Source organism: Felis catus, chromosome A3, assembly GCF_018350175.1.
Source record: "Felis catus isolate Fca126 chromosome A3, F.catus_Fca126_mat1.0, whole genome shotgun sequence".
Classification (NCBI taxonomy): Eukaryota; Metazoa; Chordata; class Mammalia; order Carnivora; family Felidae; genus Felis; species Felis catus.
The window spans coordinates 333,842-344,853 of NC_058370.1; the positions used below are offsets into that span (position 1 = coordinate 333,842).

The following is an 11,012-nucleotide window of genomic DNA, read 5'->3' on the forward strand; positions in this document are numbered from 1 at the left end:
TTAGAGAATGAATTGTCCCAAACCTAGAGCAGGGAGCAGCGGGCTCCAAGGACACCTGGCCCCGGTGGGCAGCTGTGCTCAGCCTTGCCCTTGGGAGGGTGCCATGCCCCCTGGCAAGGGCGACCCCCACAGTGTCTCACCAAAGCTAGGGTTGGGCAAGGCATGTGCTTGCCAACCTGTTCCCTACATTTCTGGGAGGCAGAACATTTCAAACCTGCGGCAGATCCAGGAAACTGAGACTCTGGCCCAGAGTCCATCCAATCCGCTCCATCGGATTGGAGCAGACGATCATGGATGGCTTGGAGACCCAGACGTAGCCTCCTGCCCACGAGCCCTGGGCCCTGAGCTACAGTGGCTGGGGAGGCTCATGAGACCCTGGATCCTCTGTGTCCTAAGGCCCCCTCCCACCTGCACATGCTTATGCTGTGCGCCCCTGCACCTGTCCCTCCTCCATGGGCGCACACAGGCAGGAATCTGGGTCCCTCCTGGGATCACCAGGCCCCTCCGAAGGCCAGCGGGCTCTTCCCTCCACCTCTGTTCCACTAGGGCCAAACCTAAGTGTCACCTGATCCCAGGGAGGAGGGCTGTCCCCAGTGGTGGGGGGGCAAGGGCGGCCCAGGTCACAGCCCAAGACCGTGCATGGCCCACCAGAACCAAGGGCCAGGAACAACACCATGGCAAAAAGAAACATTTAATAATTTGGGGGAAAGAGGAAGAAAGGTGTACTGCAGGCAGGGTGGGGGGCAGGGTGCACAGCCCTCTGAGGAAGTTCAGGTAGGCACAGGGCAGGTCTCCAGAAGCTATGTCTGTCGACAGAGGACGCAGGGAAGGCCATGGCCAACACTGGGCACGGCCCAAGGCTTCAGACATGTCAACGAGGGCTCAGCAGAACTGCAGCAGACGGGAGAGGCATCAACCACGCAGCCCCCGTGACCCCCGCAGGGCAAGAGTCAGGGCTGGGGTCTCCACCCACCTTCTCTCAAGTCCCGGGAGGCTGGCTGGGCATAGCTGTCCCCCATTTCACATCACACAGATCCCCACACAGGCTGGAGACACCCGCGTCCAGAGAAGGCTCACCCACCTACCTTCCAGCGGTTTCCACACTCATTACAGACGACAAAGGTGGTCATGGGCTCATCAGAGCTGCGGGTCTGCACCTGTGAGAGCCCCCCCGACCCCAGGCCCAGGGATCAGTCACTCATAGCAAGAGGCCCCAAGAAACAAGTCTTCCATCAAGTGACAACTTGGGGAGGCTACCCACACCCTCGGGTAGGGGCGGTATCGCAGCCCCAGGCCCCTGTGGGTGACCTGTACTGAGGCTGCGCCAGTAACTCCAACCCTCCAGCCACCCCAACCCTTCTCCCGTTACCAGGGACCCCTGACGTGTCCCGAGGTCCACATAGTGTCCACCTCCACGGGCCTGAGCACAGTCCTGTGGCCACCGCCAGGCAGCCTACCACACCCACTCCCTTGCCAGTGCAACGTTCCTCACGGCCCCTCTGTGCTGGATGAGGCCAGCCCCCCCCCAACTTTAGTGCCCAGAGCAAACCACCACCTGAGATACTCCTTACTGGGGACCAGGGGTGCTGGCAAGGAGGAGGTCCCAAAGGTGGCTATCCCTCTCCCCGGCCCAGTCAGTACACATTCACAGTGCATGTGTCCGGACCCAAGTGCAGTCCCCGCCCCACAGAACTGGGGGCAGGTGCGGGCACCCCTCTTGCTGCCCTCAGGTCCCTGGGACCCCGGGAGGACGGCCAGTGGCAGCTCACCTGCGTGTAAGTACAGTTCTTCTTCTTGCACTTCCCACAGGTGAAGAGGTCTGTCTGCGTGCCCCCCGTGCGGGCCATCTGGTGCTCTCGGATGGCCTCCTTGGTCATCGCCTTCCGAATCTCCTTCAGCTCGTCGCTGGCCATCTCCTGGGCAAGAAGCCGTGTACTTACCCGCTGCTCACAGGGGTGGCCCCGCATCCCTCCCGCAGGACTCACCTCTGACGTCATCACAGCGATCTGCTGGGGTGTTATGGCACCACACAACACGTTCCGCCGCAGGTCGGGGTTCTTAGCGTCCTTGAGGTTGGAGATGCGGCTCCGCACACGGTTTTTATACTTCATGTCCGTGTTCCCCACGTCCCGGAAGATACGTGCAGGTGTTTAAGGACCTATCCAGAGGCCAGTGCTTCTGCCTTCCACCCACCCCCTTGGGCCAGCCGAAGGAGGCCAGTGAGGGCCTCCTCGTGGGGGCCCTGTCGGGGTAGGGGCTGGGAGGGGAAGGGGAGCCCAGCAACTCAGTACCCACCCACATCCGGCAGTGAGGGGAAGGGCTGCCGGGCGGGGCCGCCACCAGACCCCCCCCCCCCCCCCCCCGCCGTGGCTAAGGCCCAGCTGCAGGTTCAAAGCCCCAGTGACCCCCGCCCCACCAGCAGGCAGAATCCATCCCTCAGCAGGTCTGGGGAGGGCCCTCCTGGTCAAGAGGGGTGAGCCCACCCAACTGACCGACCACCCGGTGAGGGCACTGGGGTGGTGGCCCCCAGGGGAAGCAGGGCCTGGCTGGCCTCACAGCTCGACCAGAAAGCCCCAGATCCCAAACCCCTGCGCAAAGGATATATTCCTCAATCTGGGCCGACAGGCCCTCGCAGTCTGCACCGACGGCCATATGATCATCTGCAAGAAGCAGCCCCGACTAGCCGCCCCTCTGGCTCCACCACCTCCAGCCTGCCCCGCACCTGACGCCCAGGATCCGGGTGCTCTGGTGACCCCAGAGACCCCCTGCCCCCCCCGCCCGGGGTCAGCTTCAACGGCTAGGGGAGAGGGCTGTCCCCCAGGACCCTCTAAACTCAGGCCGCTGTGGGTAGGCAGAGTCCGGGCCACCCCGGAAGTCTGGGTGCGTATCAGGAGTCAGGACCCCCAGGTAGGCTGTGCAGCGCCCGCCAGGGCACTCACGGTCTGTCTGCAGGGCGGCGGTCAACAGCTCACGGCACTTGTTGCGCACGGCATCACAGGTGACCGGCACTGGGGGAAACGTGGTGATCCTCGGGGCCGATGGCATCCTGGGCAGTTCCGGCCTCTTGCGGCTGGAGAAAGACAGGCCCGCTCGGGCCACGTATACCCCCATGACACACCGGTCCCCACCAGGAAAGCCAGCAATACAGCCACAATCCCTCCCATCCTGGTCGCTCTACCTTGACAGCAGCCCACGGTCCTGCCCGCCTGCAGTCCAGCCCCCCATGCCCCCATGCCCTCTGCTTGGTTGGTCAGAGGCAGTAAAGCCAACCGGGTGGGGTGTACTCTCCCGACGAGGGCACGATTGGGGCCGCATCACCTGTAACGGTCTCCACCCTCCAGGAGGCCGGACGCAGGGCCACGCTGCTCAAGACCAGCTGCCATTTCAGGGAAAGGCAGATGGTGTTGGTGGCTGCCCGAGACCACGGATGGCTGTGCCCAGCGCGGATGCCCCTCGAGGCGCTGGGCACTCCCTACAAGCTACCTGACCACCAGGTTGCATCCACCAAGCCCTCTCTCCCCACAGCCCTGCATCTTGTGACCCTGTGGCCCCCAGGTTAAGTCAGTGGGAGCAGGGGCCTCCTGGAGGAATAACAACACGTGCAGGGGGAGCAGACGAACCCACGGTCCTGCAACCACGCTATAAATCCAGAGCTCAGCCCTTCCTGGACCCCGGCCCCTTCTGCCCAGTGGGGTCAAATGCAAAGCAGCCTATTGGCCACAGCCCACCCCCAGAGGACCCCCAGTCTCCATGACTGCCCTCTCTGGGGTGGCAGCAGTGAGACCTCAGTGCCCCCAGAACTCGCATCATGCTGCAGGCTGGGGCACCCAAGGGAAAAAGAGTCCAGAAGCAAAGTGACACCAGGCTGAGGGGGATCGGCCAGAGCGGGCCAGTGAGAACCAGACCCAGGACGTGGATGTGCAGCTGGGGCGGAGGGGTGGCACAGCTGCCCCCACCCCCACCCCCACAGGCCTGTTCAGGACTCGTAGGAGCTCCATGCAGCCAGGTGGACACAGCCTCACCTCTCAGACGCCTGGGGCTAGAAAGTTCCAGAGGAGCTTTGGAAGAGAAGTGTGCAGCAAGAGGCCGACCAGGCCAGGCTCCCTGGGGAAAGTCCCTTCCCTTCCCAGGAACCGAAAGGGCTGATGCCTTCGTATGGCCTCAGCAGACCCAGGGCACAGGGAAACCAGCACCTTCATCTGCCGAGCACGGGGCACCCAGGGGGCAGGAGGGTGTGCACCTGCCTTCCAGATGCACGCTACCTGGGATCCTGGGCCTCAGGGGACTCCTTTGAGGACGATGCGGGCAGAGGTCCGCCCCTCCTCTGCTCCCTGGCTTTGGCGTCTGAAGCATCTGCAGGTGCCAGGAAAGGGGGAGGCTGGCTAGGGAGAGGCAGAGCCAGAGGGGAGTCCCAGGCCAGGGAAGGGAGCAGATCACCACGAAGACATAGCCTTAGCCAGACCACCAGCCCTAGGCCACCAACTCGAACCCCACCGGGGCCCCTAGCTGCTGAGCCTTCCACAACTGGGGCCCTCTGTTCTCCCCGCTCAGAAGGTCCCAAGACAGCCCCCACCCCCTCTTTCCTACCCCCCTCCTCAAACAGGCCACCTGTAAGGTTTCTCTGGGGTCTACCCCACTGCCCATCCGGGCAGGGAGGACTGCCATCTGCCCAAAGTGACCCTTGAGTATGGAGCCCCCCAAGTGACAGCCCCCACAGATGAAGCATGATGAGGCATGGTCATTCCTCAACTGGGCCTTAGGGGTCACAGAGAACTGCCATCCACTGAGCACGCCCCCACAAGGTTCCTGAAACCCTAGCCTGTGCTGGGGACCGACCCACGGGATAAGGAGCAGCCCCCACACCACCAGGAGAAACACACTTGTCCAACACGTGGGCTAATGGCCACGCGGGAGCAGAAGAGACCCAGAACACAGAGCTCTATTTCACAAGGGTTTGGATAGAGCCCAGGAGAGGCTGGGAAGGTGGGGGGTGGGGGGTGGGGGGCCTCAGGGTCCCAAAGTCGGCATCTCCGCAACCCCTAGTCACCCTGTGCTGAGTGGCTGTGCCCCCTCTCCTCTCTCCCTTGCCCCCTAAACCTTCTCCCCTCTTGCTCTCCCCCCACATCTCCTCCAGCTCCCTGCCCTCTAGCTGCCCTGACACCTCTCAGTGCGACCACCTGCCTGTGCCAGGTCCCTGCAGGGCCCCCCAGCCACCCTCAATGCAGTCCTGCTCCTATCTTGAACTTTCTTTTCTCCTTGCTCTACATGGAACACCTCTCCCCCCAAGCCCCAAGCCTTCCTGGACCTGTTCTGTCACACCCCCGCTCCCAGGTGGCCCTGGCTCAGGGACAGCACTGCCAGCACCCTACACAGTGCTGACCAGCGCTTCTCAGGGTTCCCCTTGCCCCAGCTCTCAGCCTGCCGCTGGACCCGCACCCAGGAGCTTCTTCCAGGACTTGATGAGCGACTTGGCCAGCGCGATGACCCCCTCATCAGAACTCTGCTTCCGCAGGGCGTTGACGGACATGCCGACGCGCGTAGACTGCAAGGCAAGCAGCCTGGGCTGAGGGGCAGCAGTCAGACCCTTCTCGCAGACCCTCCTAGGCTCCCACAGGGCAGGGGGTGGGGACCAGCTTGTGAGGTGGACGGCCTTTCCGAGGGTTACTGTCCCATGTGGAACCCAGGAACCTCGGCAAGGAACAGGGTGGGTTATCTTTGGATTCCCCTTTGTCTTCCTCAGCAACAAAGGCAGGGATTGGTCTCTTCTGGGACAGACACCTGTGCCAACCAAGGCCCAGGGCATGGGCCAGGAAGCCCTGCCAGGTGCCCAGGAGCTGTCCCGGGCAGGAGGCACGCAGGGCCCTACCTGCAGCAGGTGCAGCGTGACGGGCATGGCCTTCAGCTCCCGCAGCAGGTCCATGGCTCCCTCCTGGAAGGAGAAGGGGGACCTTCATAAATGACTTCAAGGTCTTGGTGGGATGATCCCACCTCCTCCTACACACAAGGGTAGGGGGGGCACAAACAGTGACAACTGGAGATCCACCTGTGGTCAGGTGCCCGGGGAGGGTCAGGACGAGAAGGAAAGCGTCTTTGTACACTCAATCCCAGCATTTTGGGTCACTGACCAAACCATGGCTATGGGAAACACCGTCAAGGACCTCAGCCCCTCTCCGGCAGCAGTGCCACACCTAGGTGCAGGTGTGGGGCCCCAGGGGTACTCACTGTCCTGTCCGGTCTCAGGACAGGTGGGTTGGCAGCATACCCTGAGGTGGCCCCCCTACCTGCTCAGAGGGGGCGACCCAAGCAAGATCAGTGTCCCCTGCTGAGGCCAAACGCTCTACTCCCACACCTACACCATGTCCAGGTTCAAGTCCTGTGGCCTCGCCCTTCATCCATCCCTCCAGGCCTTGCCTGAACCCTCAGGCCAGCCACCTTTCCCGCCTTGCCCCCTCCCACCCCACAGCTTTATTTCTTCAAAGCTCTCTCCCATGCCAATGCCATGCCCAAATGGGCCATTCTCTCCACTCGAGGCTCAGCTTAATGTTCAAGTGTGCCAAGGTGCTTGCCCCAGGACCTTTGCACCTGCTGCCCCCGCTGCCATAGAAATACCTCCCAAATATCTACAGGTCTGTACTCTCCCACCTTCAAAAGTTTGTTCAGATGACACCTTCTTGGCAAGACCTCTTCTACTTAAAATTGAAATCACAACCCATGCAACACCCCCATCCTCCTCCCCTGCTTTGCTCTCTTCCACAGATGCTTCACTTTTTAACACACCGGTGTGTTTTAATGTATGGGTCTCTCCCTTGGCATGAAGGGGATAGAAGTAACCTGACCAGCCACCCAAGACTGTGAGAGCCCCATGTCCTGCAGCACAGGCCGTGGGAAGGGCTAGCCCCACTCCCAGCCGCCCCCGGCCCCCCCACCCGCCCACAATCTGGGTGGCACCTCTGTTCTGCAGCCCCCTCCCTGTCACCCCCAGCAGGCTCTGCCCCTCAGCCTGTGCAGAGTCCAGCCCTGAGGTGATCTCCTCAGGGAAGGAAGATGGTTGTCAGAGCCAAGGACACAGTGCTGCTCACTGATCATTTTCCGAGACAGAGCCTTGGGCTGTGTAAGGTCAGTTTCTCGTGGGCTCCAGACCAGAGGCATAAACACAATTCCCATCATGGCTCCCAAATCCCCAAGAAGCCTCACAGGGACTAGAACCGCCGCTGGCTCTCACTGCCCATGCCACAGCACCCCCAAACCCCTTAGACTGCCTTCCCAGTCTAGAGGGTGGTCGACGCCCCCTCCTCAATCTCCCCTGGAGCTTCTATTCAAGCTGTGGCTGTGCTTCCGACCTGGATACACCCTCCTCCCAGCTCTACCTGGCCCCAACCAGCCCTCCATGGGTTCTATAACCCATCTCTGTCCCCACCTGGGGGGTGCTGTCTCCTTCAAGAGCGAGGAAGCAGCTTCTTTCTCTGGTCATCTCTGGAAACAGCTAAAGATTGTTCCCACACCCTTGCTCTGTGCTGCCCACGGCCTCCCAGGGGTATGAAGACAATGTGTGTGGAGGGGGTGCTGCTTGCTGGATGAATGAATGAGTGGGAGCCAGCCACCCCTCTGGCCCCAGTGTAGACCCCTGTCCAGAACCTGGTCACCGGGGACCCAGGACGAGCCTGCTTAATCCCAAAAACCACCCGAAGCACCAGTGCAGGCGGACAGCCCTGGGGCGGCTGTGCAGGCATCTCAGGCCCATGACTGAGCCTCCTCCACCACCTCCCTATTCTTAGTCTGCAGGGGAGGGCAGGTTGTGTTTATTCAGCCTCTCGGGAAGCCAGCCAGGACCCCTCCCAACATCCTAAAGGCAGGTGCCACCCACTAAGAATGCTTCCATGTGAGGGTACACAGGTTGTCAAAATCTCAAAGCTGAAGAGGGGCTGCAGTTGGAACCCCATCTACCTGCTTCCTCTTAGGGATCATGACACAGCCTCCTACAAAGGCTCACTGACCACAGGACAACAGAGGCCAGGCAGCATAGTGAGCACAGCTGGCGGGGGCGGGGGGCTCTAGCACCAAAGCACTCCCAGGCCAGGCTCACCAGACCTCCCAAGGGTCTTAAGCAGGGGTCTCTACATATCTACCCACTCCCCAGGTGCTGCTGGCTGAGTCCTGGCTAAGGAAGGGAAAGAATTTATTAGGGAAATCTGGTTCTTGGGACAGATACAGAGCAAAAGGGGGGCCTCTCCACCAGGAAAGGCCTCTGGCCCGCTTGTGAAGGGGTATGAGGGCCACAACCCCAGGCCCAACAGAGTTAAGCGCTGTAGCTCCAGGAGAAAAGGGGATCCAATCTCACACTCCAAACTCTTGCACACTGAGAAAGGATGTGGGAGACCTAGGGTGGGGCAGAGGGCTCTGAGTCGGGATGCGGAGAGTCCTGAGAGCTAGAGGGAAACTGTGAGGATGCCCAGGCTGAGAAGAAGGAAGGCGGGGGGGGGGGGGGGGGGGGGGGGCAGCCAATAAGAAAGGTCTGAACGGGCTGGGGACTCCGCAAGGCCTGAGGGGCGGGACCGAGGAATGCTTCCGCTGGCCGGCCCTAGTAGGGGTGGGGTGGGGGAGTCCGGAGTTAGGGGGCAAGTAAGGAGACGGGTCTCAGGTCTGCGGGATCTCAGCCTGGTAGCTGGGGTCTGAGTCCAGAGAGGGCGGCTCCAGGGACAAGGTCCAGGCCCGACTGCGGCCTCTGCCGTGGGTGCGGGAGTGAAGGGCAGGGCTGGCCCAGGGCAGGGGTCTCGGCCACCGACGGGGGTCTCCCCGCGTCCCGGGAGTCTCTGCTGGGGCGGGGTCTCGTCCTGCCCCTCGGGTGGTCTCCCCGACCCTGAAGGGGGTTCGGCAGGCTCGGCAGGGGTCGGCGGGGCGGGGGTCCCGGGGTCCTGGCGGCCCGCGCCCCTCACCGCACTCTTCTTGGTCACCATCTTGTCCAGCCTCCGGGCGATCCGCGCAATCTCCTCTTCTTTGCCCATCATCGACACGGGGGCAGGGCCCCCAGCGCCCGCCGCGCCAGCCTCAGCCTCCGGGCCTAGACCCCCTGCCCCGGCCGTCGCCGCCTCCCGCACCCGTCGCAGCCGACGCAGCCCAGCCGCGGGCGGGAGACCCTCCGTTCAAACCCCCGGCCCCCGCGGCCGCCGCGCTGCGTCCTGGGACATGTAGTTCTCGCGGCCGCCCGCCTCGCGCGCCCTCGCCACGCGCTGAACCACAACTCCCAGAAACCATGCGGCCCTGCATGGCTTCCTGGGGAGTGTAGTCCTGACGCGGGCCGTCGCCGAAGGACGACGGGTCCGGAGGACTCACAATCCCACGAGCCCCCGCGCGAGGCGGTTAGCCGGCGGAGGGCGCTGCGGTAGCGCGAGGCCAGAACGTGAGTCCCGGCCCCTGCGCGACCCCGAGGAAGTCCCACCCCGGCCCTCCGCCCGGGAGCTGCCCGGGGTCCAGATACGTGGGACCCGCAAAGGCACCTTGGGGTCCGTCCCCTATCTCCATCCGCTTCGAACGCTCCTCTTCCACCTTCGGCCGTCCGGGGACAGCCGGACCCGGCGGGAGACCCCCCGACCCCACCCCACCCCCAAGCCTGCGCGGACCCCCTGCGCTCTCTGGCCTGGATTCTGGCCCCTGAGCCCTGGTGCGGGGCGCCCGGAGGTGGGAGGGAGCAGTAGCCGGATGCAGGATTTGGAAGAAGCCGGGGCTGCGGTTCAGAAGGTGCCGGGGGACTTGGAGAGGCCGCTTGGGCAAGGCTCCTGCCTCAGGAGTCAGCTACCGGCTTGTGAATCCCGGGCTCTGCCCTTGAGACCAGTCGTTAACCGCTGTGCGCCTCGGTCTTCCCATCTGTGAAACGAAGATGGTAACATTGTCTGCCTCAGAGGGCTGCTCTCAGGACGATGTGAGTTGATACAAATCATGCGTTGAGAACAACAGATCGGGGGACACAGCGTGAGCAGTTCAGTGGTCACCTTTGCTGCTGGAGGTCCCTGAGAGTGGCCACACGGTACTCAAATCGGAGGGATGGCGCTGGCCGTGAGAGGGCTGGGGAGGGGCAGAGCTCGCATCCCCTCCAGATGTCTGCCCCTTCCTCAGTGATGCAGATGCTGAGTGGTTTGCTGGACAGGGCACAGTGCTAGGGAGAGGGTAGAAGCCAGAGAACTGACGTCTATAGCGTTGTGGGCCCCACATTCGCTAAATTTCAGGCCAAGTAATTGTGAGACCAGGTGCCTGGGTGACTCAGTCGGTTAACCTTCTGACTCTTGATTTCAGCTCAGGTCATGGTGTCCCTCTGTTGTCAGATCAAGCCCTGCGTCCGGCTCCATGGTGAGTGTGGAGCCTGCTTGGGATTCTGTCTCTCCCTCTCTCTCTCTGCCTCTCCCCTGCTCGTTTGCACGTGCTCTGTCTCTCTCTCAAAAAATGAATAAACCTTAAAAAAAAAAATGTGACTCTAACGCGTGACCTAGGGAGCTGGTGAAGAATGAAGACCTTTGCTTCTTGTAGCCCAAGGGTGGGGCCCTGAGGTCTTTGCCCTCTGTCCACAGGGGCAGAAGCACAGAACTGTGGCCAACCAGGGTGGACTCTGAACAGTGGGCACCCAGAGGCGGGCAGGGGCTCAGGAGGCCGGGGGGCTGTGTTCCAAGTGTGCAGACGGTGCCGATGGAGCCGTGACTGGGAGGTGGCTGGTGGTCTGGAGTTTGTGCCCAGCTCCCTGACCTTGTCCACGCTGCTGAGAAGAACAGAGGCAGTCACAGGACAGGGACTGTGGGGGGTTAGGGGGAGACGGGGCAGGTCTGGGAGCTGAAGAGGCGGACTTGGTGGGGTGGCAGGGAGAGCAGGACGCAGTCTCAGCCTGGGGCTCAGGGACCGACACCCTGTCAGGAAGAAGCCAGGTGGGAAGGAATCTTCACGTCCTTCCCGTTGACCTCTAGTGGAAGCGTATTGTCCCTTTGGTTTTGAATGAAGCGATGGCCCACATCTCACAGCAGTGCCAGGAC

The 11,012-nt window shown here is 62.4% G+C and overlaps 1 protein-coding gene across 2 annotated transcripts; it reads right to left on the reverse strand.

Annotated features, from left to right (window-relative positions):
• Nucleotides 1–675: 675 nt before the first annotated feature.
• TCEA2 (transcription elongation factor A2) lies at nucleotides 676–9,167 on the reverse strand. 2 transcript variants are annotated; one of them, XM_006929567.5, is made up of 10 exons: nucleotides 8,934–9,167; nucleotides 5,867–5,929; nucleotides 5,437–5,542; nucleotides 4,263–4,353; nucleotides 2,940–3,070; nucleotides 2,604–2,660; nucleotides 1,986–2,140; nucleotides 1,770–1,913; nucleotides 1,086–1,157; nucleotides 676–891 (listed from the first exon to the last, which is right to left on the reverse strand). In XM_006929567.5, the coding sequence occupies exons 1-10, from the start codon at nucleotides 9,003–9,005 to the stop codon at nucleotides 883–885; spliced, it is 900 nt and encodes a 299-aa protein (XP_006929629.2). In that variant the 5' UTR covers nucleotides 9,006–9,167; the 3' UTR covers nucleotides 676–882. The 2 variants fall into 2 exon arrangements, with proteins under 2 accessions (XP_006929629.2, XP_003983338.3); XM_003983289.6 differs by having other exon boundaries at nucleotides 1,770–1,916; nucleotides 8,934–9,162.
• Nucleotides 9,168–11,012: the final 1,845 nt, after the last annotated feature.

Excerpts from the sequence above, each read along its gene's own strand:
- TCEA2 (XM_003983289.6), bottom strand. The coding sequence starts at position 9,005 with ATGATGGGCAAAGAAGAGGAGATTGCGCGGATCGCCCGGAGGCTGGAC. Across the intron at positions 5,543-5,866 it reads TCACGCTGCACCTGCTGCAG|TCTACGCGCGTCGGCATGTC; the intron begins GTAGGGCCCTGC and ends CTTGCCTTGCAG. Across the intron at positions 1,158-1,769 it reads AGAACTGTACTTACACGCAG|GTGCAGACCCGCAGCTCTGA; the intron begins GTGAGCTGCCAC and ends GGGCTCTCACAG.